General features: G+C 42.0%; 1 protein-coding gene across 2 annotated transcripts in view; it reads right to left on the bottom strand.

Moving 5' to 3' along the window:
- Positions 1-27269, bottom strand: part of LOC134222341 (uncharacterized) — an 86465-nt gene that overhangs the window by 51286 nt on the left and 7910 nt on the right. For both annotated transcript variants that reach the window (XM_062701509.1, XM_062701503.1), the window contains exon 2: positions 10333-10911. In XM_062701509.1, the coding sequence (XP_062557493.1) occupies positions 10333-10654 (322 nt within the window). In that variant the 5' untranslated portion in view covers positions 10655-10911. The remainder of the gene's footprint in view (positions 1-10332; positions 10912-27269) is intronic.

The following is a 27269-nucleotide window of genomic DNA, read 5'->3' on the forward strand; positions in this document are numbered from 1 at the left end:
TTTTCATGTACGAGTTCGCCTATAGTAAAGGGAGAGTGTAGGACCTTTTCGTCTTTAGGGATAAAGGCGAGAAAGAATTGTAAATACTCACTTGCCAAAAACGTTACAATTCAAGCTCTATCTGGAATTAAGGGCTAATGTCGCAAGAGAGGATTTTCTTCGCCGACTTCCCCTCTTTTTAATAAAAGTGACAAGCAGTGGATTTCTTTGTGGTTTATCACCTCAGGACGATAGAAAACAATGCGAACTTGCATTCTGAGGTGATAAACTGCAAAGAAATCCTCTGTTTGTCACTTTTATTTAAAAGAGGGGAAGTCGACGAAGAGAATTCTCTCTTGCGACATTCGTTTTTTTACCAGATAGAGCTTGAATTGTCTGGCCGCCTGTCATAAAGCTAAGCCACAACAAAACGGAAAAAATCTGATTTGTATATTTTATGTTAGAAACTTCAAGAAAAAAGCGAAATATTCTTTTTATCCAAAAAGAAATCCGGTTGGAAAGCTGAAAATTTTCAGAAAGAATTAAAAGCAAGATTTTGGATGATCTCCGGATGGAATACCAAAAGGATTTCGGAAAAAAATCCAATAGAATTTTTAAAAATATGAAGCATTCGAATAGAATCCCTAATCGGTTTCGAATGAAACCCTAAAACGAATCAGAATGGATTCCCTCAGAGATTTCGAATGATATCCTTAAAATATTCTTAACCAAATCCATCATCTTTCGCTGGGTTCCAAATAGGATCCAAAAAGAAATCTATGAAATCTAAAGAGGACTCTGAAAGCAGTCGGGAAGGTTTAGGAATTCTTATCGAATTCACTATGGAACCCCAACCAGATCCCGGATGGATTCCGAATAGAAATCAAAAATTCCGGATAGATTCCCAAACGTATTCCCGGATGAAATTGCAAACGAGTTGCAGATGAAATCCCAAATGGATTTTGGAACGAATTTCAAACGGATTATGAAAGGAATCTCAAATGGATTACGAAAAGAATTCCAAACGGATTCCGAAATGAATTCCAAACAGATTTCAAAAGGAATCCCAAACGAATTCCGAAAGAAATCGAAAGAAATTTCGAATGGAATCACAAGAGAATTTCGATTCGAATCAGAAAAGTTTTCCGAATGGAATTCCAAAAAGATTCCAAATAGAATTCTAAAAAGACTCTGAAAAAAAATCCTGAAAGGACTCTGAAAGGAATGCCAAACGGATTCAGAAAGGTTTTGGAATCCTAAACGGATTAATGAAAAGTTTCGGAATAGAATGCCAAACAGATTCAAGAAGGATTTCTAATCGGATTCCAGATGGAATCCCAAAAGGATTCCGAAAGAAAGCCCAGAAAAAAACTAATTGAACCCAAAAAGGACTCCGAATGGAATCTTGAAAAAAGACTCTAAAAGGAATGCCAAAGGGATTCCAAACGGTTCAGGAATCCTAAGCAAATTCCTGATGGAATCCCAAACAGATTATTGAAGGAATTGCAAACAGAAATGGGGTTCGAGAGGATTTCAAAAGGAATCCCAAACGGATTTTGATGTGAACCTTCAAACGGATTTCAATAGAAGTTTGAAACGGATACCGGAAGGAATTTCAAATAGATGCCAAATGGAATTCCACACGAGCTTCAGATGGTAACTGAAGCGATCGGATGAAATCCTAAACTGATCACTGATGGAAATCCAAACGAATCTTGATCGGAATCCCGAACGGAATCTTGAACGGATTCCGAACGGAATCCCAAACGAATTCTGAACGGGACCCAAACGGATTCCGAACGGGATCCCAAACGGATTCCGAACGGGATTCCAAACGGATTCCGAACGGGATCCCAAACAGATTGGGAATGGAGTTCCAAACTGATTCCGAATGGAATCCCAAACGGATTAGAACGAAATCCCGAACGGATTCTGAATGGAATCCCAAACAGATTGCAAATGGGATCCCGAACAGATTCCAAATGGAATCCCGAACAAATTCCAAACGGATTCCGAATGGAATCCCGAACGGATTCCGAATGGAATCCCGAACGGATTCCGAATGGATCCCGAACGGATTCCGAATGGAATCCCGAACGGATTCCGAATGGAATCCCGAACGGATTCCGAATGGAATCCCGAACGGATTCCGAATGGAATCCCAAACGGATTCCGAATGGAATCCGAACGGATTCAGAATGGAATCCCGAACGGATTCCTGAATGGAACTCGAACGGATTCCGAATGGAATCCCGAACGGATTCCGAATGGAATCCCGAACGGATTCCGAATGGCATCCCGAACGGATTCCGAATGGCATCCCGAACGGATTCCGAATGGCATCCCGAACGGATTCCGAATGGCATCCCGAACGGATTCCGAATGGCATCCCGAACGGATTCCGAATGGCATCCCGAACGGATTCCGAATGGAATCCCGAACGGATTCCGAATGGAATCCCGAACGGATTCCGAATGGAATCCCGAACGGATTCCGAATGGAATCATGAACGGATTCCGAATGGAATCCCGAACGGATTCCGAATGGAATCATGAACGGATTCCGAATGGAATCCCGTACGGATTCCGAATGGAATCCCGAACGGATTCCGAATGGAATCCTGAACGGATTCCGAATGGAATCCTGAACGGATTCCGAATGGAATCCCGAACGGATTCCGAATGGAATCCCGAACGGATTCCGAATGGAATCCCGAACGGATTCCGAATGGAATCCCGAACGGATTCCGAATGGATCACTGAACGGATTCCGAATGCAACCCGAACGGATTCCGAATGGAATCATGAACGGATTCCGAATGGAATCCCGAACGGATTCCGAATGGAATCCCGAACGGATTCCGAATGGAATCCTGAACGGATTCCGAATGGAATCCCGAACGGATTCCGAATGGAATCCCGAACGGATTCCGAATGGAATCCCGAACGGATTCCGAATGGAATCCCGAACGGATTCCGAATGGAATCCCGAACGGATTCCGAATGGAATCCCGAACGGATTCCGAATGGAATCCTGAACGGATTCCGAATGGAATCCCGAACGGATTCCGAATGGAATCCCGAACGGATTCCGAATGGAACCCCGAACGGATTCCGAACGGAATCCCGAACGGATTCCGAACGGAATCCCGAACGGATTCCGAACGGAATCCCGAACGGATTCCGAACGGAATCCCGAACGGATTCCGAATGGAATCCCGAACGGATTCCGAACGGAATCCCGAACGGATTCCGAACGGAATCCCGAACGGATTCCGAATGGAATCCCGAACGGATTCCGAATGGAATCCCGAACGGATTCCGAATGGAATCCCGAACGGATTACGAATGGAATCCCGAACGGATTCCGAATGGAATCCCGAACGGATTCCGAATGGAATCCCGAACGGATTCCGAATGGAATCCCTAACGGATTCCGAATGGAATCCCAAACGGATTCCGAATGGAATCCCGAACGGATTCCGAATAGAATCCCGAACGAATTTCGGATTGAATCGGATTCAAGATGGTATCCTGAACGAATACCAAATGGAATCCCGAGCGAACTCCGAATGGAATTCCGAACGGATTCCGGATGGAATACCGAACGGATTCCGGATGGAATCCCGAACGGATTCCGGATGGAATCCCGAACGGATTCCGGATGGAATCCCGACCGGATTCCGGATGGAATCCCGAACGGATTCCGGATGGAATCCCGAACGGATTCCGGATGGAATCCCGACCGGATTCCGGATGGAATCCCGAACGGATTCTGGATGGAATCCCGAACGGATTCCGGATGGAATCCCGAACGGATTCCGGATGGAATCCCGAACGGATGGAATCCTGAGCGGATTCTGTATGGAATCCTGAACGGATTCCGGATGGAATCCCGAACGGATTCCGGATGGAACCCGAACGGATTCCGGATGGAATCCCAAACGGATTTCGGATGGAATCCCAAACGGATTCCGAATGGATTCCCGAATGGATTTCGGATGGAATCTTGAACAGATTCCAGATGGAATCCCAAACGGAATCCGGGTGGAACCCAAACGGATTCCGGATGTAATCCCGAACGGATTCCGGATGAAATCCCGAACGGATTCCCGATGGAATCCCGAACGGATTCCGGATGGAATCCCGAACGGATTCCGGATGGAATCCCGAACGGATTCCGGATGGAATTCCGAACGGATTCCGGATGGAATCCCGAACGGATTCCTGATGGAATCCCGAACGGATTCCGGATGGAATCCCGAACGGATTCCGGATGGAATCCCGAACGGATTCCGGATGGAATCCCGAACGGATTCCGGATGGAATCCTGAACGGATTCCGGATGGAATCCTGAACGGATTCCGGATGGAATCCCGAACGGATTCCGGATGGAATCCCGAACGGATTCCGGATGGAATCCCGAACGGATTCCGGATGGAATCCCGAACGGATTCCGGATGGAATCACGAACGGATTCCGGATGGAATCCCGAACGGATTCCGGATGGAATCCCGAACGGATTCCGGATGGAATCCCGAACGGATTCCGGATGGAATCCCGAACGGATTCCGGATGGAATCCCGAACGGATTCCGGATGGAATCCCGAACGGATTCCGTATGGAATCCCGAACGGATTCCGGATGGAATCCCAAACGGATTCCGGATGGAATCACGAACGGATTCCGGATGGAATCCCGAACGGATTCCGGATGGAATCACGAACGGATTCCGGATGGAATCCCGAACGGATTCCGGATGGAATCACGAACGGATTCCGGATGGAATCACAAACGGATTCCGGATGGAATCACGAACGGATTCCGGATGAAATCCTGAACGGATTCCGGATGAAATCCTGAACGGATTCCGGATGGAATCACGAACGGATTATGGATGGAATCCCGAACGGATTCCGGATGGAATCCCTTACGGATTCCGGATGGAATCCCTTACGGATTCCGGATGGAATCCCTAACGGATTCCGGATGGAATACCGAACGGATTCCGGATGGAATCCCGAACGGATTCCGGATGGAATCACGAACGGATTCCGGATGGAATACTGAACGGATTCCGGATGGAATCCCGAACGGTTTCCGGATGGAATCCCGAACAGTTTCCGGATGGAATCCCGAATGGATTCCGGATGGAATCACGAACGGATTCCGGATGGAATCACGAACGGATTCCGGATGGAATCCCGAACGGATTCCGGATGGAATCCCGAACGGATTCCGGATGGAATCCCGAACAGTTTCCGGATGGAATCCTGAACGGATTCCGGATGGAATACTGAACGGATTCCGGATGGAATCCCGAACGGTTTCCGGATGGAATCCCGAACGGATTCCGGATGGAATCCCGAACGGATTCCGGATGGAATCCCGAACGGATTCCGGATGGAATCCCGAACGGTTTCCGGATGGAATCCCGAACAGTTTCCGGATGGAATCCCGAACAGTTTTCGGATGGAATCCCGAACAGTTTCCGGATGGAATCCCGAACGGATTCCGGATGGAATCCCGAACGGATTCCGGATGGAATCCCGAACGGATTCCGGATGGAATCCCGAACGGATTCCGGATGGAATCCCGAACGGATTCCGGATGGAATCCCGAACGGATTCCGGATGGAATCCCGAACGGATTCCGGATGGAGTCCCGAACGGATTCCGGGTGGAATCCCGAACGGATTCCGGATGGAATCCCGAACGGATTCCGGATGGAATCCCGAACGGATTTCGGATGGAATCCCGAACGGATTCCGGATGGAATCCCGAACGGATTCCGGATGGAATCCCGAACGGATTCCGGATGGAATCCCGAACAGATTCCGGATGGAATCCCGAACAGATTCCGGATGGAATCCCAAACGGATTCCGGATGGAATCTCGAACGGATTCCGGATGGAATCCCGAACGGATTCCGGATGGAATCCCGAACGGATTCTGGATGGAATCCCGAACGGATTCCGGATAGGATCCCGAACGGATTCCGGATGGAATCCCGAACGGATTTCAGATGGAATCCCAAACGGATTCCGGATGGAATCCCGAACGGATTCCGGCTGAAATGCATAACGGATTTCGGATGGAATCCCGAACAGATTCCGGATGGAATCCCGAACGGATTCCTGATGGAATTCCGAACGGATTTCAGATGGAGTCCTGAACAGATTCCAGAAGTAATCCCGAGCGGATTTCTGATGGAATCCCGAACGGATTCCGGATGGAATCCCGAACAGTTTCCGGATGGAATCCCGAACAGTTTTCGGATGGAATCCCGAACAGTTTCCGGATGAAATCCCGAACGGATTCCGGATGGAATCCCGAACGGATTCCGGATGGAATCCAAACGGATTCCGGATGGAATTTCGAACGGATTCCGGATGGAATACCGAACGGATTCCGTATGGAATTCTGAACGGATTCCGGATGGAATTCCGAATGGATTCCGGATGGAATCCTGAACGGATTCCGGATGGAATCCCGAACGGATTCCGGATGGAATCCCGAACGGATTCCGGATGAACTCGAACAGATTCCGGATGGAATCCCGAACAGATTCCGGATGGAACTCAAACGAATTCCGGATGGAATCTCAAATGGATTCCGGATGGAATCCCGAACGGATTCCGGATGGAATCCCGAACGGATTCAGGATGAAATATCGAACGGATTCCGGATAGGATCCCGAACGGATTCTGGATGGAATCCCGAACGGATTCCGGATAGAATCCCAAACGGATTCCGGATGGAATCCTGAACGGATTCCGGCTGAAATGCATAACGGAATTCGGATGGAATCTGAACAGATTCCGGATGGAATCCCGAACGGATTCCTGATGGAATTCCGAACGGATTTCAGATGGAGTCCTGAACAGATTCCAGAAGTAATCCCGAGCGGATTTCTGATGGAATCCCGAACGGATTCCGGATAGAATTTCGAACGGATTCCGGGTGGAATCCCGAACGAAATCTGAATGGAATCCCGAATGGATTCCGGATGGAATATCGAACGGATTTTTGGATGGAATCCTGAATGGATTCCGGATGAAACCACGAACGGATATCGGAAGGAATCCCGAATGGATTCCGGATGAAATTTCTAACGGACTCCGGATAAAATATTGAATGGATTCCGGATAGAATTCACATGGCTTCTATATTGAACCCGAACGGATTTCGGATTGAATCGGATTCAAGATGGAATCCTGAACGAATACCAAATGGAATTCCGAACGGATTCCGGATGAAATACCGAACGGATTCCGGATGAAATCTCGAACGGATTCCGAATATAATCCTGAACGGATTCCGGATGGAAACCCGAACGGATTTCGAAAGGAATTCCGAACGGATTTCGAATGGAATCCCGAACGGATTCCAGATGGAATTCTGAACGGATTCCAGATGCAATCCCGAAAGGATTCCGGATGGAGTTCCGAACGGGAAACCGAAATAGATTTCAGATGGAATGCTGAACGGATTCCGAAAATAATCCCAAACGGATTTTGAAAGAAATTTCAAGCGGATTCCGAAAAAAAAACTATAACGGATTTTTGGTGGAATTTCTGAAGACTTTGTAATAGAATTCCAAATGAAATTCCGAAAATATTCCAAATTAATTCCATAAAGATTAGAATTCCAAATGGAATCACAAAAGGATTTCGAATTGAATTCCAAAAATATTTCAAATGAAATCCCAAAGAAAATCCAAATAGAATTTCAAAAGTATTCCGAATTGAGTCCTCACAGGATTTCGAATGGAATCATAAAAAGATTAAGAAATGAATCCAAAATAGAACTCCGAATGAAATTTAAAAAGAATCCAATTGAAAAGAGATATTCCTATTAGGATCCCAAAGGATTCCAGATGAGATCCCAATCAGATTTCAAATGGAATGTCAAACATATTTAAAATGGGATCCCAAAGAGATTGCGTTTGGAATCATAAAACCATTCCGGATTGAATATTAAAAGGATTCTGTAATAAATAACATCCCTTTTTAATTTATTTTGCTCTATTAATCAGGACCTTCGAAATTCTGAATATTCAGCTTCACAGAAATGATTCGGGATTACCCCCCATTACTTCCCCACGACTACGCCACCGCTCTCATCAAAACTAATCAATTCAATTCCGGCGACATCCTAAAACTTGCACGACTTCGCGCTATCACTAGGCACAGGCTGGCGCAAAAACAACCAACGCCTTCGCTCTCTGGCTGTTCGTCGTTCAAGAAGTTAGTAATTCACCCGAAGTGTGAGCTGGCTACGTGGGAGGCAACTGATGATGGCAGTCCATAAAACGTGAAGAAGATGCTAATGAGCTATGGCATAGGTAAGCCCGGCATCAGCACAGCAGCACACTACTGGGGGAGGTATCATCTTTAAAATTGATGCTTTCGGTGCGGTGCGGTGGTTGCTTCCAACGCCGATAAAGAGGACGGGTGGATCGAAATTGAAGTGTGAAACAGTAAACTGCAGCAAATGCAGCAAAAAATATTTTCGGAAGAATAAGCAGGTAGATTGTTTTTGTTTTACTACTCTTCTGACACCTTTTTTCTCAAGCGGTACCTTTCAAGCTTTATTAGTTTCGTACTGTCCTTTGTCCCACTTTAAAATCTTCACTTCTCGAGTTTTGTAGATCAAACTTTACAATCAATTGTTTTTTTTTTGGTTTCTCTATCCAGCTCGAAAAAATATTCGGAAAAATCTTGTTCAATCAATTAAGTTATAATTTTTTTTCCCAAATACGTAACCGATTCAAACAAAATCGAATCATATTAAAGTTGCACTATTTGTAGATAAGACAGACTCATGCCTATTGTAACTTAGCCAACTTTAAGAATTTAATTGCGTCCATTTTTCATTTTTCAATTACTAACCATCACCATCGTCGCATCGGTGATGTCAACTTCTAAGAAGGTGCCTTATCGTTTGTTATCAGTAGAATCAGTTCGAATTAGTATACAACTAATAATCAAGCAAACACGATTCCATCGTCTTTTCAGCTGCCGCCCGTTCTGGTGCAAGCCAAGGTTACGTGTACCCTTTCGAACAATGTTTCCAACTAATAGGATTGTGGTCGAGCCAGGAGCCAAGATCGATGCGAGCCAATGTGAGCAACCGTCGTCGTTTGTTATTTGGAGCAAGCGTATTTGTTCACGATATGTATCCCCCGTCTGATTGTCACACCGTCAACCACCGAGAGCCGAACCGAACGGCCACGGGGACACCGGATTGCGAGGAACGAGAGTGAAAAGACACATTTCCATTGTCGGTGACCACCGCGGTGGCGACCGGCGACCGGATTCCGTACGGGCTCAGAGCCATTCCATCAGCGGCTATTATTGAAGCATAATGGTCCAATTTTAATTTTCTGTATGATAATTCCATTATGCAGATATTTCTGGCCCTTGTCGGTGTGCTCATTTCACTGTCCTTCCCCGCGCAGATTGATGGAAGAATTATGAGGTGGGTGACATCCCGAGCAGATGAAAGTATGTATGTTGCATCGGATGGTAGGATGGATTAATTGCGATTTAAAAAATAAATAATATATTATCAATTATCAATTGTTGAAATTTGTAGATAGCTGATTTTTTCCACGTGAAATCCAAACCGAATGCCGGAGAGTATTCGAGCGGGACTCCGGAGGCGATCCCATCTGGAATCTGGATGGAATCCCAACCGGAGTTCGAAAGGAATCCCAAACGGATTCCGAAAGGCATCCCAACCGGATTCCGAAAGGCATCCCAACCGGATTCCGGATGAAATCCCAACCGGATTCTGGAGAGAATTCCAACCAGATTCCGGAGGGAATCCCAACCGGATTCCGGAGGGAATCCCAACCGGATTCCGGAGGGAATCCCAACCGGATTCCAGAAGGAAACCCAACCGGATTCCGGAAGGAATCCCAACCGTATAACGGAGGAAATCCCTACCGGATTCCGTAGGGAATCCAAACCAAATTCCGGAGGGAATCCCAATCGGATTCCTGAAGGAATCCCAACCGGATTCCGGAGGAAATCCCAACCGGATTCCGGAGGAAATCCCAACCGGATTCCAGAGAAAATCCCAACCGGATTCCGCATGGAATCCAAATCGGATTCCGGGAAGAATCTCAACCAGATTCCGGAGGGAATCCCAACCGGATTCCGGAAGGAATTCCTATCGAGTACGAGTTCCAGAATACCAAAATAATTACGTATTGATCAATTTAAAATTAGATGTCTTCATTTTCGAATCAAGCATAATATTGCACATAGCCGATAGTTTCAGTCTGCTCGGGATATAGACGGAATATAACATTTAATACCATTTAACCTTCAAACCAGGGTACTTACCATCTTGCTTAGCTGCGTCACAGCATTTCGTTACCAAGAACAAGGCCAAAAAAGTTTGAACAATCAACCTATACAGTAACGTTTTGCTCCTACTGTGGTATTGTTGTGGCGTACTAACTAAATGATATCCTTTTGTGAGCTGTAGTGGCGTTGACGACGACGACGACGGCACCGACTTGGACGATAGAAATGATGACGCGGGAATGTTGAAATAATCACGAGAGAAAATGAATGATTTGCGCGAAATGTTTAATAGTTTAATCCTTCTTGACTCGACTTGACGCTGAATTTCGCTAGGTTGTTGGTTGAACATGCTGTGCATTTTAGAAATGAGAAAACCGAAAAGCAGCTCGCGTGGTTTTGCCTTGTTGTGTCGTGGACTTCGATTTTTTTTTGTGTGTTGCCTATATGCTACGCGTTCGTTAGATATTTTTCTTGTTTCAGTTAGTGGTAGCCTGATTTTGCTTGCTCAGCTTTTATCTTGATTTTAGTTTAGCTATTAATATCAATTAAATTATTTGTTTAAGTTACTCATATCACCATGTTTTGTGTAGGTATTTCTATGTGTGAGGATTCGATCTGGAAGAAACAGATTTGAAAAAAACAATATTAAATCAATCAGTCTTAATTATTTTCAATTGGGGAGCGCTTGTGGCAGGTTTGTTTTTTTCTTTGGATTGCATGGTGTCAAAATCACGATTATTACTTGAACGTACAGAGTTATTTCCCCCCTTGCAGAAAGTTATTAAAAATATAAGTAGGGTAAGTGCAAATAGCTCAGAAAACCCTCGAAAATTGCTTCATATTTTGAGTTAGGCAAGAAACTGGGTAAATACGCAATAACATAGGGGGGTCTGTCATTTTGTTACTATACGTACAGAAAACAATAAATTAATTAATAAGCATGAAAAAAATATCTTTATGAAAAAAGGCAAGGTTGAACAAATCCGAAAAATATCGGAGCAGAGCACATCTAAAAGACCTGCCGTCCGTGAGCTACGCAAAGATGCTCCCTAAGCTTCTAATTAAGGTCAACAATGTGGATATCATGGTCCCACTGAAAATACGGGAAGGAGTTAGACGCGAATTAGTCCCTATGGAAGCAAGACTTGGTTAGTGTACATACGGATGGCACACCAAGTTCTAATCAGAACACTTTCGTCAACAGTCATCACTAGGTGTGTAAAAGTGGGACACGATAGGGCACGAAAGCCACCAAATTGATTCTCCCAGAAATTGCACTGAACAGAAACTGATTTTCCACCAATTCTGGTTATCACTGGTTGAGCAAATTTTAATAAAATCTTGAGAAGCCTTTGATAGAATTTTCGAAGACAGCTTTTACTTTGAACACCACAATGGTTGAATGATCCATAAACTTTTCTCGATAGTTAAGAAAGTTTGGTTTAATTTGCAAGCGAAGATTAATATAAAAAAGTTGTAGAAGAAAAACTTTAATTATTATAATTCTTTGCTATAAAATGGTCCCGCAAACCTAATATCCCTAAATGTCCCCTCATCTGTAAATGGGGGATTGAAATATAACCCTAGTACCACTTGTTAGTGAGTGATTCGCTTGCGCATATTTGCGCTTTTACGAGAACGCTGCAATCAAAGTTTTCTTTAAAAATGTGATTTTCATTCTCTACACCTCGTAATGATTAGAAAATGAACAACATTATTACTAGAAATTTGGTTGTTTGTTATTTTATGCATGCCGTATTGAAAACAAACAAAACTTAATGCCCAAAAAAATTTATAAAAACATTTTTTTTCGTCGATGACATTTTTTGAAGGGTTAACGATGACCCTTAAAAGGTTAAAAAAGGTTCTTAAATATTCCTTCACTTAAAATATGTTGCATAGAAACAGTTTTCATTGAAAAAATATTTTTGGCCATTTGTATGAGAATTCCCCATAGTGCAGCGGTTATCTACCTGGGGTACAACCTGGGGGTATCTTTGCTGGAATCGGGGGGCATTAGACCTGACATACAAATGCGTGATGGCGGACGTTGTATTGAAATTTCAAAGAATACTAATGTTTGGAACTTTTTTTTGAATAAGCTTAACGACCGTATTTTTTCAGCCAATTCCGTTAACTTGACGTTAGGTTGTCAAATATAACAGCATCAATTCTTTCTGCTGTGCATATTTATGAGTGCGCGACGTTAGACACCAATACATTAAGCACCCTTCTCGGCATAAACAAAGTGGGATTCATGTCCATTGTCCATGCGGTGAGCTACTTCAGTCGAATTTTTAAATCAATCTTAACTTAACATAGTTATTATGTACAGTTGCACATATCAAGTACCGTCGTGCAGAGCTTCTTTTGAAAAAATCAGAGGTTACTTTGGACATTTTGAAACAAGAAATACAACGTAAATAACTATCAAATTGCCATTATCACCATTCGGGTGTCTTGTTTTTAGTTGGATAGCAACTTTCTGTTTCAAATTCGGTATTTTTAGAAAATTAAGAATCTAAAGTAACCCTCGGGGTCAAAAGAAGTCCCGCACGACGGTATCTCGACTAATTCATAATTTTCACATCGTTTGAGAGAAACCGGGAACTAATTTTGACATGTACCATTAAAGAGGAGTTCAACACAAGTTCTCTTAAAATTGAAGTCCTGGAGTTCATAGAGACCATGCGCGTAAAGGTTTGTCATTTTCTTACACTTCATACTAAAAAGTAGAGCGCAGATGAGGTTGCAAAAAAACAAAAATTCTTTACGTAATTAGTGTACCGCACAATGCCCGGGATATAAAAGTCTATGATTGTGATCGATTTTTATCCAAAAGAAGGCATGATCTAACGTTTTTCGTCTCTTAAATTACCAACAGCGGAGACTGAGATTGAGTCCAGTATGAGAAGTATAGTAGAAGTATTGTATGAGAAGCAGGCATACCACCAAGAACGTCGACATTTTCAAACCATTTAAAACTACTATTTCATAGCTTCAGTATCAGATTTCTGCTACATCGGTTTGCAAATGAAAAATAATGTGAACAATCAAAATACCTACATACTTGACTTCTCTGGGCATGAAAAAATAATAGCCCAATCCGGGTCTCCCCTTGAATCCAGCAGCTTTGTAGCAATTCATATTTCCGTTGAGTTATGGAAGGTTCAAGATGCACGACGCAGTATTACAGTCTTAGTTTCTCAATTAAAAGCCCAAGTAATCTAATTTTTAGAAAATCTATCAAAAATCAACACTTCTATCATATTTTGGAGTACAAAAAAATTAAATTAAAAATGAAAAAATAAGTCAGACATGGACACCTAGTAATATCCTTCTATTGCCTGGAATTTTGTAAGTAATTCCAACGATTCGCTCAGGCTAACACGTTGAAATGAAACTCTTATGTCTAAAAAAAAGTTTAAAAAAACTTCCTAATCCTGATCGGGAATTGAACCCATCCGGCTTCACCGTGGTCTTACAGCGGAAGACTAACAGGAACTATTGATGTCTTTCTCAGTGGGTAATTATTTGTATCGTTTCAAGTCTAAGGTTTCGTATGAACTGTCTGAACTGTTCCGCGCTATTTCAGGAACATTTTTTTTATATCAAACTTTTTCATTTTTCTTTGAAAACCAACATCCAAGTTTTAACCCGTATAGGCCCAGGTGAAGAAAATCAAATTAAAAATGCCACTGCTCATCGAATATTTGACGGATTTGCTTAATTTTTTCAGCATTAGACTCGTACAGGTTTCTAGTTTCCGGGAACATGTTGTTGGAATCGGAAATGTCACTGTGGCCGAAGTTATCCCTGGGGGTCACTGGGTCAAATGCGGTCAAATTGGCCATTTTTGGGACCATTTGTTTGTCGTTTTTGTCGAATTGAACGAGATAATTCTCCTCAATTTCACACAAAATGATTGTCACTATTTCCAGGCATCATGTACTAGAACAGAAGAGTGCTTCGGGAGATTCAGATTGTGGCCAACCGATTAATTACAGATGTAATTCCCGAGGGAAGTGGCCAAACATAGAATTATTCCAATTCAGGCAATATGGGTATCAAACTTCATGAATTTCAAATGGCATTGCGAATAAGATCTTTTTGGTCTTTCTTTCAAGTCAACTGGCCACTTTGTAGCCGGTTCCGGAAGACCCTGGGGGAACCGGGATACCGGCCAAAAATGGAACCAGTGCGGACCGGGCAATATGGGTATCAAACTTCATGAATTTCAAAATGCATTGCGAATAAGATGTTTTTGGTCTTCCTTTCAAGTCAACTGGCCACTTTGTAGTCGATTCCAGAAGACCCTGGGGGAGCCGGGATACCGGCCAAAAATGGAACCAGTGCGGACCGGGCAATATGGGTGTCAAACTTCATGAATTTCAAATAGCATTGCGAATAAGATGTTTTTGGTCTTCCCTTCAAGTCATCTGGCCACTTTGTAGCCGGTTCCGGAAGACCCTGGGGGAACCGGGATACCGGCCAAAATGGAACCAGTGCGGACCGGGCAATATGGGTATCAAACTTCATGAATTTCAAAATGCATTGCGAATAAGATGTTTTTGGTCTTCCTTTCAAGTCAACTGGCCACTTTGTAGTCGATTCCAGAAGACCCTGGGGGAGCCGGGATACCGGCCAAAAATGGAACCAGTGCGGACCAGGCAATATGGGTGTCAAACTTCATGAATTTCAAATAGCATTGCGAATATGATGTTTTGGTCTTCCCTTCAAGTCATCTGGCCACTTTGTAGCCGGTTCCGGAAGACCCTGGGGGAACCGGGATACCGGCCAAAAATGGAACCAGTGCGGACCGGGCAATATGGGTATCAAACTTCATGAATTTCAAAATGCATTGCAAATAACATGTTTTTGGTCTTCCTTTCAAGTCAACTGGCCACTTTGTAGTCGACTCCAGAAGACCCTGGGGGAACCGGGATACCGGCCAAAAATGGAACCAGTGCGGACCGGGCAATATGGGTATCAAACTTCATGAATTTCAAAATGCATTGCGAATAAGATGTTTTTGGTCTTCCTTTCAAGTCAACTGGCCACTTTGTAGTCGATTCCAGAAGACCCTGGGGGAACCGGGATAGCGGCCAAAAATGGAACCAGTGCGGACCGGGCAATATGGGTGTCAAACTTCATGAATTTCAAATAGCATTGCGAATATGATGTTTTTGGTCTTCCCTTCAAGTCATCTGGCCACTTTGTAGCCGGTTCCGGAAGACCCTGGGGGAACCGGGATACCGGCCAAAAATGGAACCAGTGCGGACCGGGCAATATGGGTATCAAACTTCATGAATTTCAAAATGCATTGCGAATAAGATGTTTTTGGTCTTCCTTTCAAGTCAACTGGCCACTTTGTAGTCGATTCCAGAAGACCCTGGGGGAACCGGGATAGCGGCCAAAAATGGAACCAGTGCGGACCGGGCAATATGGGTATCAAACTTCATGAATTTCAAAATGCATTGCGAATAAGATGTTTTTGGTCTTCCTTTCAAGTCAACTGGCCACTTTGTAGTCGACTCCAGAAGACCCTGGGGGAGCCGGGATACCGGCCAAAAATGGAACCAGTGCGGACCAGGCAATATGGGTGTCAAACTTCATGAATTTCAAATAGCATTGCGAATATGATATTTTTGGTCTTCCCTTCAAGTCATCTGGCCACTTTGTAGCCGGTTCCGGAAGACCCTGGGGGAACCGGGATACCGGCCAAAAATGGAACCAGTGCGGACCGGGCAATATGGGTATCAAACTTCATGAATTTCAAAATGCATTGCGAATAAGATGTTTTTGGTCTTCCTTTCAAGTCAACTGGCCACTTTGTAGTCGATTCCAGAAGACCCTGGGGGAACCGGGATAGCGGCCAAAAATGGAACCAGTGCGGACCGGGCAATATGGGTATCAAACTTCATGAATTTCAAATGGCATTGCGAATAAGATCTTTTTGGTCTTTCTTTCAAGTCAACTGGCCACTTTGTAGCCGATTCTGGAGAACCCTGGGGTATCAAATCAAAGATGTTTTTGGTCTTCCTTTCAGGACAACTGGCCACTTTGCAGCCGGTTTCGGAAGATCCAGGGCGACCCGAGATAGCGGCAATAAATGGAAACAATCCGGACCAGGCAATATGGGTATCAAACATCCTGAATTTCAAATGGTATTGCGAATATGACCTTTTTGTAACCGGTTTTAGTATTCCCTGGGAAACCCATGATAGCGACGAATAATGGAATCAGTCAGGACCAGGCAATGTGGGTTTCGAACTTCATGGATTTCAATTGCGAATATAGCGTTTTGGTGTTGTTATTGGTGGCTCCGGAAGTCCGCAGGGGACGGGGAATTGTAACCCAAAATGAAATCAATTCAGACCGATACGAAACACATTCATTCGAAAACTAATTGAATCATATTTTCCGAATGCCCAAAAGAAGGTTAACTATCCGGATCTGCGTCCGTTATGAAACAAGCTATAACATCTCACTAAGTAACAATATTACCTGGTTCAAATTAATTAAATTTTTGTCCACTATCCCAGATTCCCAGGGAATTCTGGAACCAGCTACAAAAACGGCAGTTGAATTGAGAACAAAAATGCAATATTCGCAATGTTATTTGAAATTAATTATTTTGATAATCATGTTGCCTGGTCCAGACTGGTTTCAATCTATCTCGCGTCCTCCAGAAACTTCTGAAATCGGTTTCAAAGTAACCGTGAGCTGATACAAGAAGCAAAAAATTTTAATCCACGAAGTCCTTTGAGATACATGAAATATGTTAGCCACGTTGTCTGGTCGGAATCGGTCTTTCTTTGGTCACTATCCCGGGTCCCTCAGGGACTCCCAAAAGGTGGAAAGTGTCATGTTTACAATGTCAATTGAAATTCATGAAGTTTAATACTTATGTTGCCTGGTCTTAACTGATTCCATTTTTGGCTACTAACCCGGGTCCCTCGTGGGCTCTCGGAACCGGCTACACAGTGACCGGATGAGTTGATAAAAAAAACACACAAAAAATCGTGAAGTCCTTTGTAATTAAAGCAGTTTGATACTCACTTTGTCTTGTCCCAATTGATTCCATCTTTCGCCACTGTTTCGGATCTCTAGTGTCACCTATAACCGGCTACAAAGTGGGTAGTTGGCTTGAAAAGAAAAACAAAAATGTTATATTCGCAGTCCTTTGAAAGTCATGAAGTTTGATACCCATATTGCATAGCTCGGACTGATTCCATTTTATGGCTCTATCCCGGGTCCCCTAAGGTCTTCCGGAACCGGCTACAAAGTGGCCAGTTGACTTGAAAGGAAGACCGAAATCATCTTATTCGCAATGCCATTTGAAATTCATGAAGTTTGATACCCATATTGCCCTGCCCGCACTGGTTCCATTTATGACCGCTATCCCGGTTCCCCCAGGGTTCTCCGGAACCGGCTACAAAGTGGCCAGTTGACTTGAAAGAAAGACCAAAAAGATCTTATCCAGTTGATTTGAAAGGAAGACCAAAATCATCTTACTCGCAATGCCATTTGAAATTCATGAAGTTTGATACCCATATTGCCTGTTCCGCACTGGCTCCATTTTTGGCCGCTATCTCGGTTCCCCCAGGGTTCTCCGGAACTGGCTACAAAGTGGCCAGTTGACTTGAAGGGAAGACCAAAAACATCTTATTCGCAATGCATTTTGAAATTCATGAAATTTGATACCCATATTGCCCGGTCCGCACTGGTTCCATTTTTGGCCGGTATCCCGGTTCCCCCAGGGTCTTCCGGAACCGGCTACAAAGTGGCCAGTTGACTTGAAAGAAAGACCAAAAAGATCTTATTCGCAATGCCATTTGAAATTCATGAAGTTTGATACCCATATTGCCTGAATCAGAATGGTTCTATTTTTGGCCACTTCCCTCTGCGGCTTCATCCGTAATCAATCGGTTGGCCACAATCCGAGCGCTTCCGAAGCACTCTTCTGCTCTAGTATATGATGCCTGGAAATAGTGACAATCATTTTGTGTGAAATTGAAGAGAATTATTTTGTTTATATTGCCTGGTCCACACTGGTTCCATTTTTGGCCGCTATCCCGGCTCCTCCAGGGTTCTCCGGAACCGGCTACAAAGTGGTCAGTTGACTTGAAAAGAAAGACCAGACACATCTTATTCCCAATGCCATTTGAAATTCATGAAGTTTGATACCCATATTGCCCGGTCCGCACTGGTTCCATTTTTGGCCGGTATCCCGGTTCCCCCAGGGTCTTCTGGAGTCGACTACAAAGTGGCCAGTTGACTTGAAAGGAAGACCAAAAACATCTTATTCGATCCAAAAAGATCTTATTCGCAATGCCATTTGAAATTCATGAAGTTTGATACTCATGTTGCCTGAATCAGAATGGTTCTATTTTTGGCCACTTCCCTCAGCGGCTTTATCCGTAGTCAATCGGTTGGCCACAATCCGGGCGCTTCCAAGCACTCTTCTGCTCTAGTACATGATGCCTGGAAATAGTGACAATCATTTTGTGTGAAATTGAAGAGAATTATTTTGTTTATATTGCCTGGTCCACACTGGTTCCATTTTTGGCCGCTATCCCGGCTCCTCCAGGGTTCTCCGGAACCGGCTACAAAGTGGTCAGTTGACTTGAAAAGAAAGACCAGACACATCTTATTCCCAATGCCATTTGAAATTCATGAAGTTTGATACCCATATTGCCCGGTCCGCACTGGTTCCATTTTTGGCCGCTATCCCGGTTCCCCCAGGGTCTTCTGGAATCGACTACAAAGTGGCCAGTTGACTTGAAAGGAAGACCAAAAACATCTTATTCGCAATGCATTTTGAAATTCATGAAGTTTGATACCCATATTGCCCGGTCCGCACTGGTTCCATTTTTGGCCGGTATCCCGGTTCCCCCAGGGTCTTCTGGAGTCGACTACAAAGTGGCCAGTTGACTTGAAAGGAAGACCAAAAACATCTTATTCGATCCAAAAAGATCTTATTCGCAATGCCATTTGAAATTCATGAAGTTTGATACCCATATTGCCTGAATCAGAATGGTTCTATTTTTGGCCACTTCCCTCAGCGGCTTCATTCGTAATCAATCGGTTGGCCACAATCCGGGCGCTTCCGAAGCACTCTTCTGCTCTAGTACATGATGCCTGGAAATAGTGACAATCATTTTGTGTGAAATTGAAGAGAATTATTTTGTTTATATTGCCTGGTCCACACTGGTTCCATTTTTGGCCGCTATCCCGGCTCCTCCAGGGTTCTCCGGAACCGGCTACAAAGTGGTCAGTTGACTTGAAAAGAAAGACCAGACACATCTTATTCCCAATGCCATTTGAAATTCATGAAGTTTGATACCCATATTGCCCGGTCCGCACTGGTTCCATTTTTGGCCGCTATCCCGGTTCCCCCAGGGTCTTCTGGAATCGACTACAAAGTGGCCAGTTGACTTGAAAGGAAGACCAAAAACATCTTATTCGCAATGCATTTTGAAATTCATGAAGTTTGATACCCATATTGCCCGGTCCGCACTGGTTCCATTTTTGGCCGGTATCCCGGTTCCCCCAGGGTCTTCTGGAGTCGACTACAAAGTGGCCAGTTGACTTGAAAGGAAGACCAAAAACATCTTATTCGCAATGCATTTTGAAATTCATGAAGTTTGATACCCATATTGCCCGGTCCGCACTGGTTCCATTTTTGGCCGGTATCCCGGTTCCCCCAGGGTCTTCCGGAACCGGCTACAAAGTGGCCAGATGACTTGAAGGGAAGACCAAAAACATCTTATTCGCAATGCTATTTGAAATTCATGAAGTTTGACACCCATATTGCCTGGTCCGCACTGGTTCCATTTTTGGCCGGTATCCCGGCTCCCCAGGGTCTTCTGGAATCGACTACAAAGTGGCCAGTTGACTTGAAAGGAAGACCAAAAACATCTTATTCGCAATGCATTTTGAAATTCATGAAGTTTGATACCCATATTGCCCGGTCCGCACTGGTTCCATTTTTGGCCGGTATCCCGGTTCCCCCAGGGTCTTCCGGAACCGGCTACAAAGTGGCCAGTTGACTTGTAAGAAAGACCAAAAAGATCTTATTCGCAATGCCATTTGAAATTCATGAAGTTTGATACCCATATTGCCTGAATCAGAATGGTTCTATTTTTGGCCACTTCCCTCGGCGGCTTCATCCGTAATCAATCGGTTGGCCACAATCCGAGCTCCCGAAGCACTCTTCTGCTCTAGTACATGATGCCTGGAAATAGTGACAATCATTTTGTGTGAATTTGAGGAGAATTATCTCGGTTAATTCGACAAATCTCACTGTGGTCGCAAAAAATGGCCAATTTGACCGCATTTGACCCAGTGACCCCCCGGGATAACTCCGGCCACAGGGACATTTCCGATTCCAACAACATGTTCCCTGAAACTAGAAACCTGTACGAGTCTAATGCTGAAAAAATTAAGCAAATCCGTCAAATATTCGATGAGCAGTGGCATTTTTAATTTGATTTTCTTCACCTGGGCCTATACGGGTTAAGTAGTTCGTCGGTTACCAGATGATTTTTTTTTTTTTTAATAATAAGCCGTTAGGATACATCGACTATGATAGTGTTATTTAAGGTCATGGCTTTCTGTCTTCCTTTACTCAAAAACAGTTTTCACGTCAAGAAAATTATGTTGAGCTTTTTAGTGTAATGTCTTCACTTGTCATAAGACGAGTTTGTACAATCCCATTTAATTCCACCACTTAAGGTGGTGGTGGTGGAATTAAATGGGATTGAACAAACTCGTCTTATGACAAGTGAGTTTTCACGTTTTTATCCGATGTTTTGGTTACATATATTGTACCTTTATCAAGGAGTTAACTAAGTCCCTTTTTATTGTTAACATTTTTCCTTAGCATAGAACGTTTCTGTCACAACTTTATTTGCAAACGTCCCTCTTTTGCTCGGTAGGGGCTGAAAGATTTGAGTCAATCCGGACACTAGGAATTATAGTGCAGTACTTTTTTGGCGCCACTTCTACTCTGTTTGTATCTAACTGTGTTCATACAACACAGAGCAAATGTAAACAATAAAACGGGACTTAGTTAATTCCTTGATAAAGGTACAACATATGAACCGTTTGTTTGAGAAACTGCATATGTGACATTTTTGGCCAAAATGAGATTTTTATATATTCTGAATCCTCGTCCAAAAATACGTATTCTGGCAAAAAACACGAAAAAAATTTTTTTGTCAGGGATGTATGATTTTTTTTTTTTTTTGTTTGTTTGAGAAACTACATATGTCCACGTACTTTGAAGAGCAATTGCGGAGTACTGCTTACATTTTTTGCATTGAAAGTGCCCCAGGGTGCTGAGTTTTGCCAAAAACTATTGATCTGTATCGAAGAAATCGAAAGATTCGGTACGAATTTGTTCAAAAACAGTTTTTTGTTGTTTTCTCGAAATAGTGTTAAATGGACTTATGCAGTTTCTCAAACAAATGATTCATATGTAACTGAAACTTCGTATAAAAACGTAGAACCCGTTTTTGAGCATAAGAAGACTGAAAGTCAAAACCTCAAATTATGAGCCTTTAGTTCAATTTTCATTAAAAAAAAAGGGGCACCTCAAGCAATGCTAAGGTCTGAAAGGGTGCCACTTATGAAAAAGATTGAGAACCGCTGCCTTAGAAGATAAAAATCATCCATTCTAGAAGGCCTCATGAAACAAAAATTTAAATAAATGTACACCCAACCGGCGGATGTTAGATTTTCTAACAATTCTGTATAAGAATCTAACAAAACCTGTACAAGAACTGGGCATATGCGAAATTGTTAGATTCTTATACAAGTATTGTATAAGAATCTACCAATTTTGTCAGCTTTTCTAACAATATTTGTTTGAGAGCTTACATTTTTGCCTTTCTCGTACAACAAAGTTGTACCGAAAGGCTATCATTTCACTCCGAATACGAACTTTTTATATAAGTCTCGGAGACCCATAGTGTTATATACCAATCGACTCAGCTCGACGAGATGAGCACATGTCTGTCTGTCCGTGTGTATGTATGTGTGTATGTGTGTGTATGTGTGTGTATGTGTGAGTATGTGTGTGTATGTGTGTGTGTATGTGTGTGCACAAAATCTAGGAAAACCATTAGACAACTTTTCATATAGTAATCTTTAACCGATTTTCTCACAACAAGTTGCATTCGACAGAGGGCAAGTCCTAGTTGATCACTATTGAATTTGGTAACGATCGACCGTTGCGTTTAGAAGTTATGAAGAAAATGGTTCATCGAACTATATTAGCTCCATATAAGGTTGGTGTCTTGGCTAAATGCGAGAAAGGCAATATCACTACTCGGTGAATTAAGTTGGGTTTTTGTATAAGAATCTAACAATTTCGCATATGCCCAGTTCTTATACAGGTTTTGTTAGATTCTTATACAGAATTGTTAGAAAATCTAACATCCACCGGTTGGGTGTACAAACCAAATCATACAAATAAAATGTTTTGCATATTCATGGAATATTACTGGAATATATTCATAACTAATTTCTGAATGAATTATAAATCTTACGAAATTTCCAAAGATCCAAAGAAATTACTGGAATTGCTAAACGAAGTTCCCAAAGACTATCCGAAGGAATTTCTGATAAAATGTCTGGAGAAACATTCAAAAAAATATCAAGAATTCCTGTAATAATTGCCGAAGAAATTGCTGAGTGAATATCTGAAACAATTTTCAAAGGAATTTTCGAAATACTAACTAAAAAAGTCCAATGGAAGAAATTTCCAAAAGAATTCTAAAATAACTTTACAAAGAAATTCTTCAAGAAATTTTCGAAAGAATGTCGAAAGGATTTATGAAAGGATTCCTAAGGAAATTTCCAACGGAAATCCTGAAGGAATCTCTAATTTTCAGAAGAAATTCTTGAAAGAATTTTCGTACGAACTTCAATAGGTTTTTGTCAAAGAAATCTTCGGAACAATTTCTTAGGGATAATCCTCACGGAATCCAAAACTAAATGTACTCGCGTTTTCAAGGGCACCCAATTCAAAACGGAAGCCACGCACTACTGTCATTTTTATTATTCCAGCTTTGTTGCATCGCAGCATGCGTGGAATAATATAAATGACAGTTGTGCGTGGATTTTGTTTTGAATGAGGTGCCCTTGCAAACGCAAGTACATTTAGTTTTAAATTCCGTGAGGATTGTCCTTAAGAATTTTCCTAAAGTTTTCCTAAAGAAGTTAAGTAATGAATTCCTAAATATTTCCATAGGAGTTTTAAATAATTAATCGAAGAAACTTCAAAAGGAGTTATCGAAGGAACTTCAGAAAAATTTCTGAAGCACTTTACGAAGGTATTTCCATAAATATTTTAAAATATTTTTGAGATAATGCGCTTTTCCGAAGAAATTTTCAAAGTAATCTCTAGACGGATTTGTGAATGAATTAGTAGAACAAACTCTCAAAAGTTATTCATATTTTTTCGAAAGAAATTTCCGAATGACATTTCCAACGGAAGACATTTCCAACGAAATTGTCAAATAAATGTAAGAAGAAATTCCTAAAGGAATTTTTGAAAGTATTTCCACTGAATTCTAACGCCAATTCGTGGAAGTTTGAATAGGAATTTCCAAATAAATCGGACGAATTTGAAAAGAATTTTCGATGGATTTAAAAAAAAAACTTACGGAGAAGTTTACGAAAGTATTTCTGACGATATTTCCTAAGGAATTTCTAAAAGAATTTTTGACGAAATGCTTAAAATAGTCAAGTCAGTCAGCAGTGATATCAATTTTCAAAATATTGCATAACGAATTACTGAAAAAAAACAAAAGAGTTATCTCCCATATTGACCCTATCATAATGAAATTAGTGGAGGACAAATTAGATTGTTTCGCATTTCTAAAAAATTGGACTTGGTGTTAATTATTGAAAGGCAATATTTAATTGATTTGAACGCATCAAAGTAAGCTTGATATGAACAACAACGGAGATTCACCAAAATATCAATCAAAACAATCGTGGTACTTCGCCAGTAGTCAGGGACATGTGGTCAACCATTACGGACTGCAGTGACAGTTTATCAGCCAACTTCCGCTTACCTAGCAGCAAGATAATCTCCACAATTCCCATCAGCGTTCGGGAAGGGAGGAATTTCCATCAGAATCCGAGAAGATGAGTCTCATTGGAATCTCTAAAGCATCCTTTTCAGAATCATCGAAGAATTCCAACCTTAATCCGGAAGATTTCACAGGATTTTTTTCCGTATCGTTAAGGGATACCCTTGGGAATCTGTGGGGGATGCTGTGGATTTGCTTCAGAACCTCTCGTTGATTTGAGGGTTCTTTGCGGAATCCCTGGAGGATTAATTTGGATTCCCTAGACTAGGCCTGCCCAACCTTTGCAAGCCACGGGTCAATTTATAGAATTCATATTTGCTGGCGGGCCAGAAAATATTCGGTACATACCTTCTGATTATTATCAAAATTATCAGTTTTTTTTTTTTCGTTTTCTAAAAAAAAACTAAACAAGATTTTATTGCGTTCAAACAATCTTTTTTGTTTTCGCCGTTGCATTAGGAACCCATTTTAGGTAAATTATTCACATCGGTAAACGGTGTTGATGAAATTGGGTTTTCGTTACTTTACCACCATATTGAACAGATTTGCATGAACTGTTTTCAACAGGATGAAAGAAATGTCACACTTAAATCATTTCACAGATTTCGGTGAATTTTGCTTCAATTCACCGAAATCTCAACAGCAGATTTGTTCGGTAATTATTTCACCGATTTTCTGCGGTATTTTCCTTTGTTCAACTGTCAAAACCACCAAAAAATCTGTAAAATTTTAACCGAACAGTTCTGCTGTTGAGATTTCGGTGAAATTTCACAGAAATCTGCGATTTATTTTAAGTGTATACCAGATTTCACTAATCCACTGTGCCAAAGTGCTTTATGTTCGTCATTGAGATGTTTGGCGATATCTGCTAGAAAATCCAAGTCACTCATCTATTCAGGATCATTCAGCTCGAGCAGTGGTTTCCTTTTATTTTGTAGAAATACCTAGTGCCATTTCTCGAAAAAAAAAAATCTCTCAGGCATGGTAGGGCAAATGATGTATTTTGGACATCTCAATATATTTTGGACTATTGGCTATATTTTGCGTGTTTTTCCATTTAGCTTTTTTCAAAGAAATCATGTATCTAATTTTCATAATCACATTTTAACCATATTGTAACAAAAATTTAAGAAAATATAGCCAAAAGTCCAAAATATATTCAAATGTCCAAAATACAATTGTTATCCTACCAAGGATTAGTCAATGAACTTCGTAATAATACAGCAAGTATCCGTATTTGTCATTTTCGTCAACCTCATTTGAGATCCCTAACGTTGATAAAGTTGATTGTCTTAATAACAAGCGTCAATACTTGAGAAATATTGATCGTTTTCACACATCAATTCTTTTAGTGAATACTGAATATGCATTATGGCAGGGAAATATCGCCACAACTTTGTGATTGATTTTCCAAGCTTAGAATTGTCTGTCATTGATTGCTGGTGCTCCATCAATCGTAAGGTCACTTAAGTTTTTAAAGCAGAATAAAAGTTCCTTCATACAGGTCTTATCAGCCCTCAGGTTTTCCTGTTTAGTTGTTCTCTGCATAGGGAAAGCTGTCAATTTCTCTGCCATTCGAAGATGACCATCAATTCCTCTTATGAAGACAGTCACCTTTGCCACGTTTCTTTGTGTTTGTTAGAGAGGCTTGCAGGCCTGGGCTGGCTCACCTCAATACCACGTTTTCACGTTAATATTTTCATCGTTTGCGAGAGAGTAGAATACGAAGCAGGCGTTTTTTCACGTAACGTAGTTTTCAAATCTCCAGTGAGAGCTTTTATTCTTCACCGTGTTCCGCGCAAACTAATGCTACTGAAGGAGGCTATTTCCTTAGGACACACCAGAGTGTATGTACTTAAGAGTGGCGACATGTGCCGCATTTGACAGGTCTCCTGCTCGTTTGGAACACGATTTTGTATGGGAATGACAGATGAATTTTGTTCTAATTCTGACAGTGTCGCCACTGTCCTGGAAAGGTTTCATCCGTTTTGCCAAAATCTTACTAACAGCAAAACTGGGCCGTACTGCATTTTCTGTACGAAGTCAGCTTAAGTGAAAAAAATGTGTTGTTTCTATGATAATTTCTATTATAATAATTTGAATCAATGAATGGAAATTTAAATTGATTGAGTGCCCTACCAATCTACCAGCTCTACCAACTTTTGTTTCCTTCCTGAGTCTTTTCAAATATCATATTTCATAGAATGCTTGGATTAAGATTTTATTCCATCAATATAGCAAAACTTTCTGAACAAATTAAGCAAAACGGCTTTCCGTTTTTCATCGTGGACGTAAACTACTCGTGCCAATCCTTATTAAATACGCGATGTTCCACATAAACCTTTTGTGTCTTGGGATCGCTCAATGCAATCATTTCAAATTATTAAAAACATTATTTTTTGTTTCAAGCTTTAATTTAAAACTTACCGTTTTGACTCATGTTCCGATCATGATTCATATTCCGAACACTCACTTTCAAATGGTAATTTTATGCTTTAATCGTTTAATTTTCTCCACAGAAACTCGAATTCGTTTGTAATCTTGATCCTCAGTATGGAAAACCAATAAAAGTTTTAGTTTCAGGGCGCTAAGACGCCAGTGTTCGGAATATGAGCTTCTCGAGCCAGATAGAAAAGTTGATGGGCTGAATATGAGTTTATTTTTCTTACCCGCCGCGGGCCACAAAAAATGGAGCCGAGGGCCGCATCCGGCCCGCGAGCCGTAAGTTGGGCAGCCCTGCCCTAGACGATTTGCTTCGGGAAGCCTCGACAGATTGCTTCGGAGGATTTTCGATGGAATCTCTGGAACATTCCTGTTGGAACTCCTGGAACATTCCCGTCGGTATTCCTGGAATATTCCAGCCGG

The sequence above is a fragment of the Armigeres subalbatus genome, chromosome 1 (assembly GCF_024139115.2).
Source record: "Armigeres subalbatus isolate Guangzhou_Male chromosome 1, GZ_Asu_2, whole genome shotgun sequence".
Lineage (NCBI taxonomy): Eukaryota > Metazoa > Arthropoda > Insecta > Diptera > Culicidae > Armigeres > Armigeres subalbatus.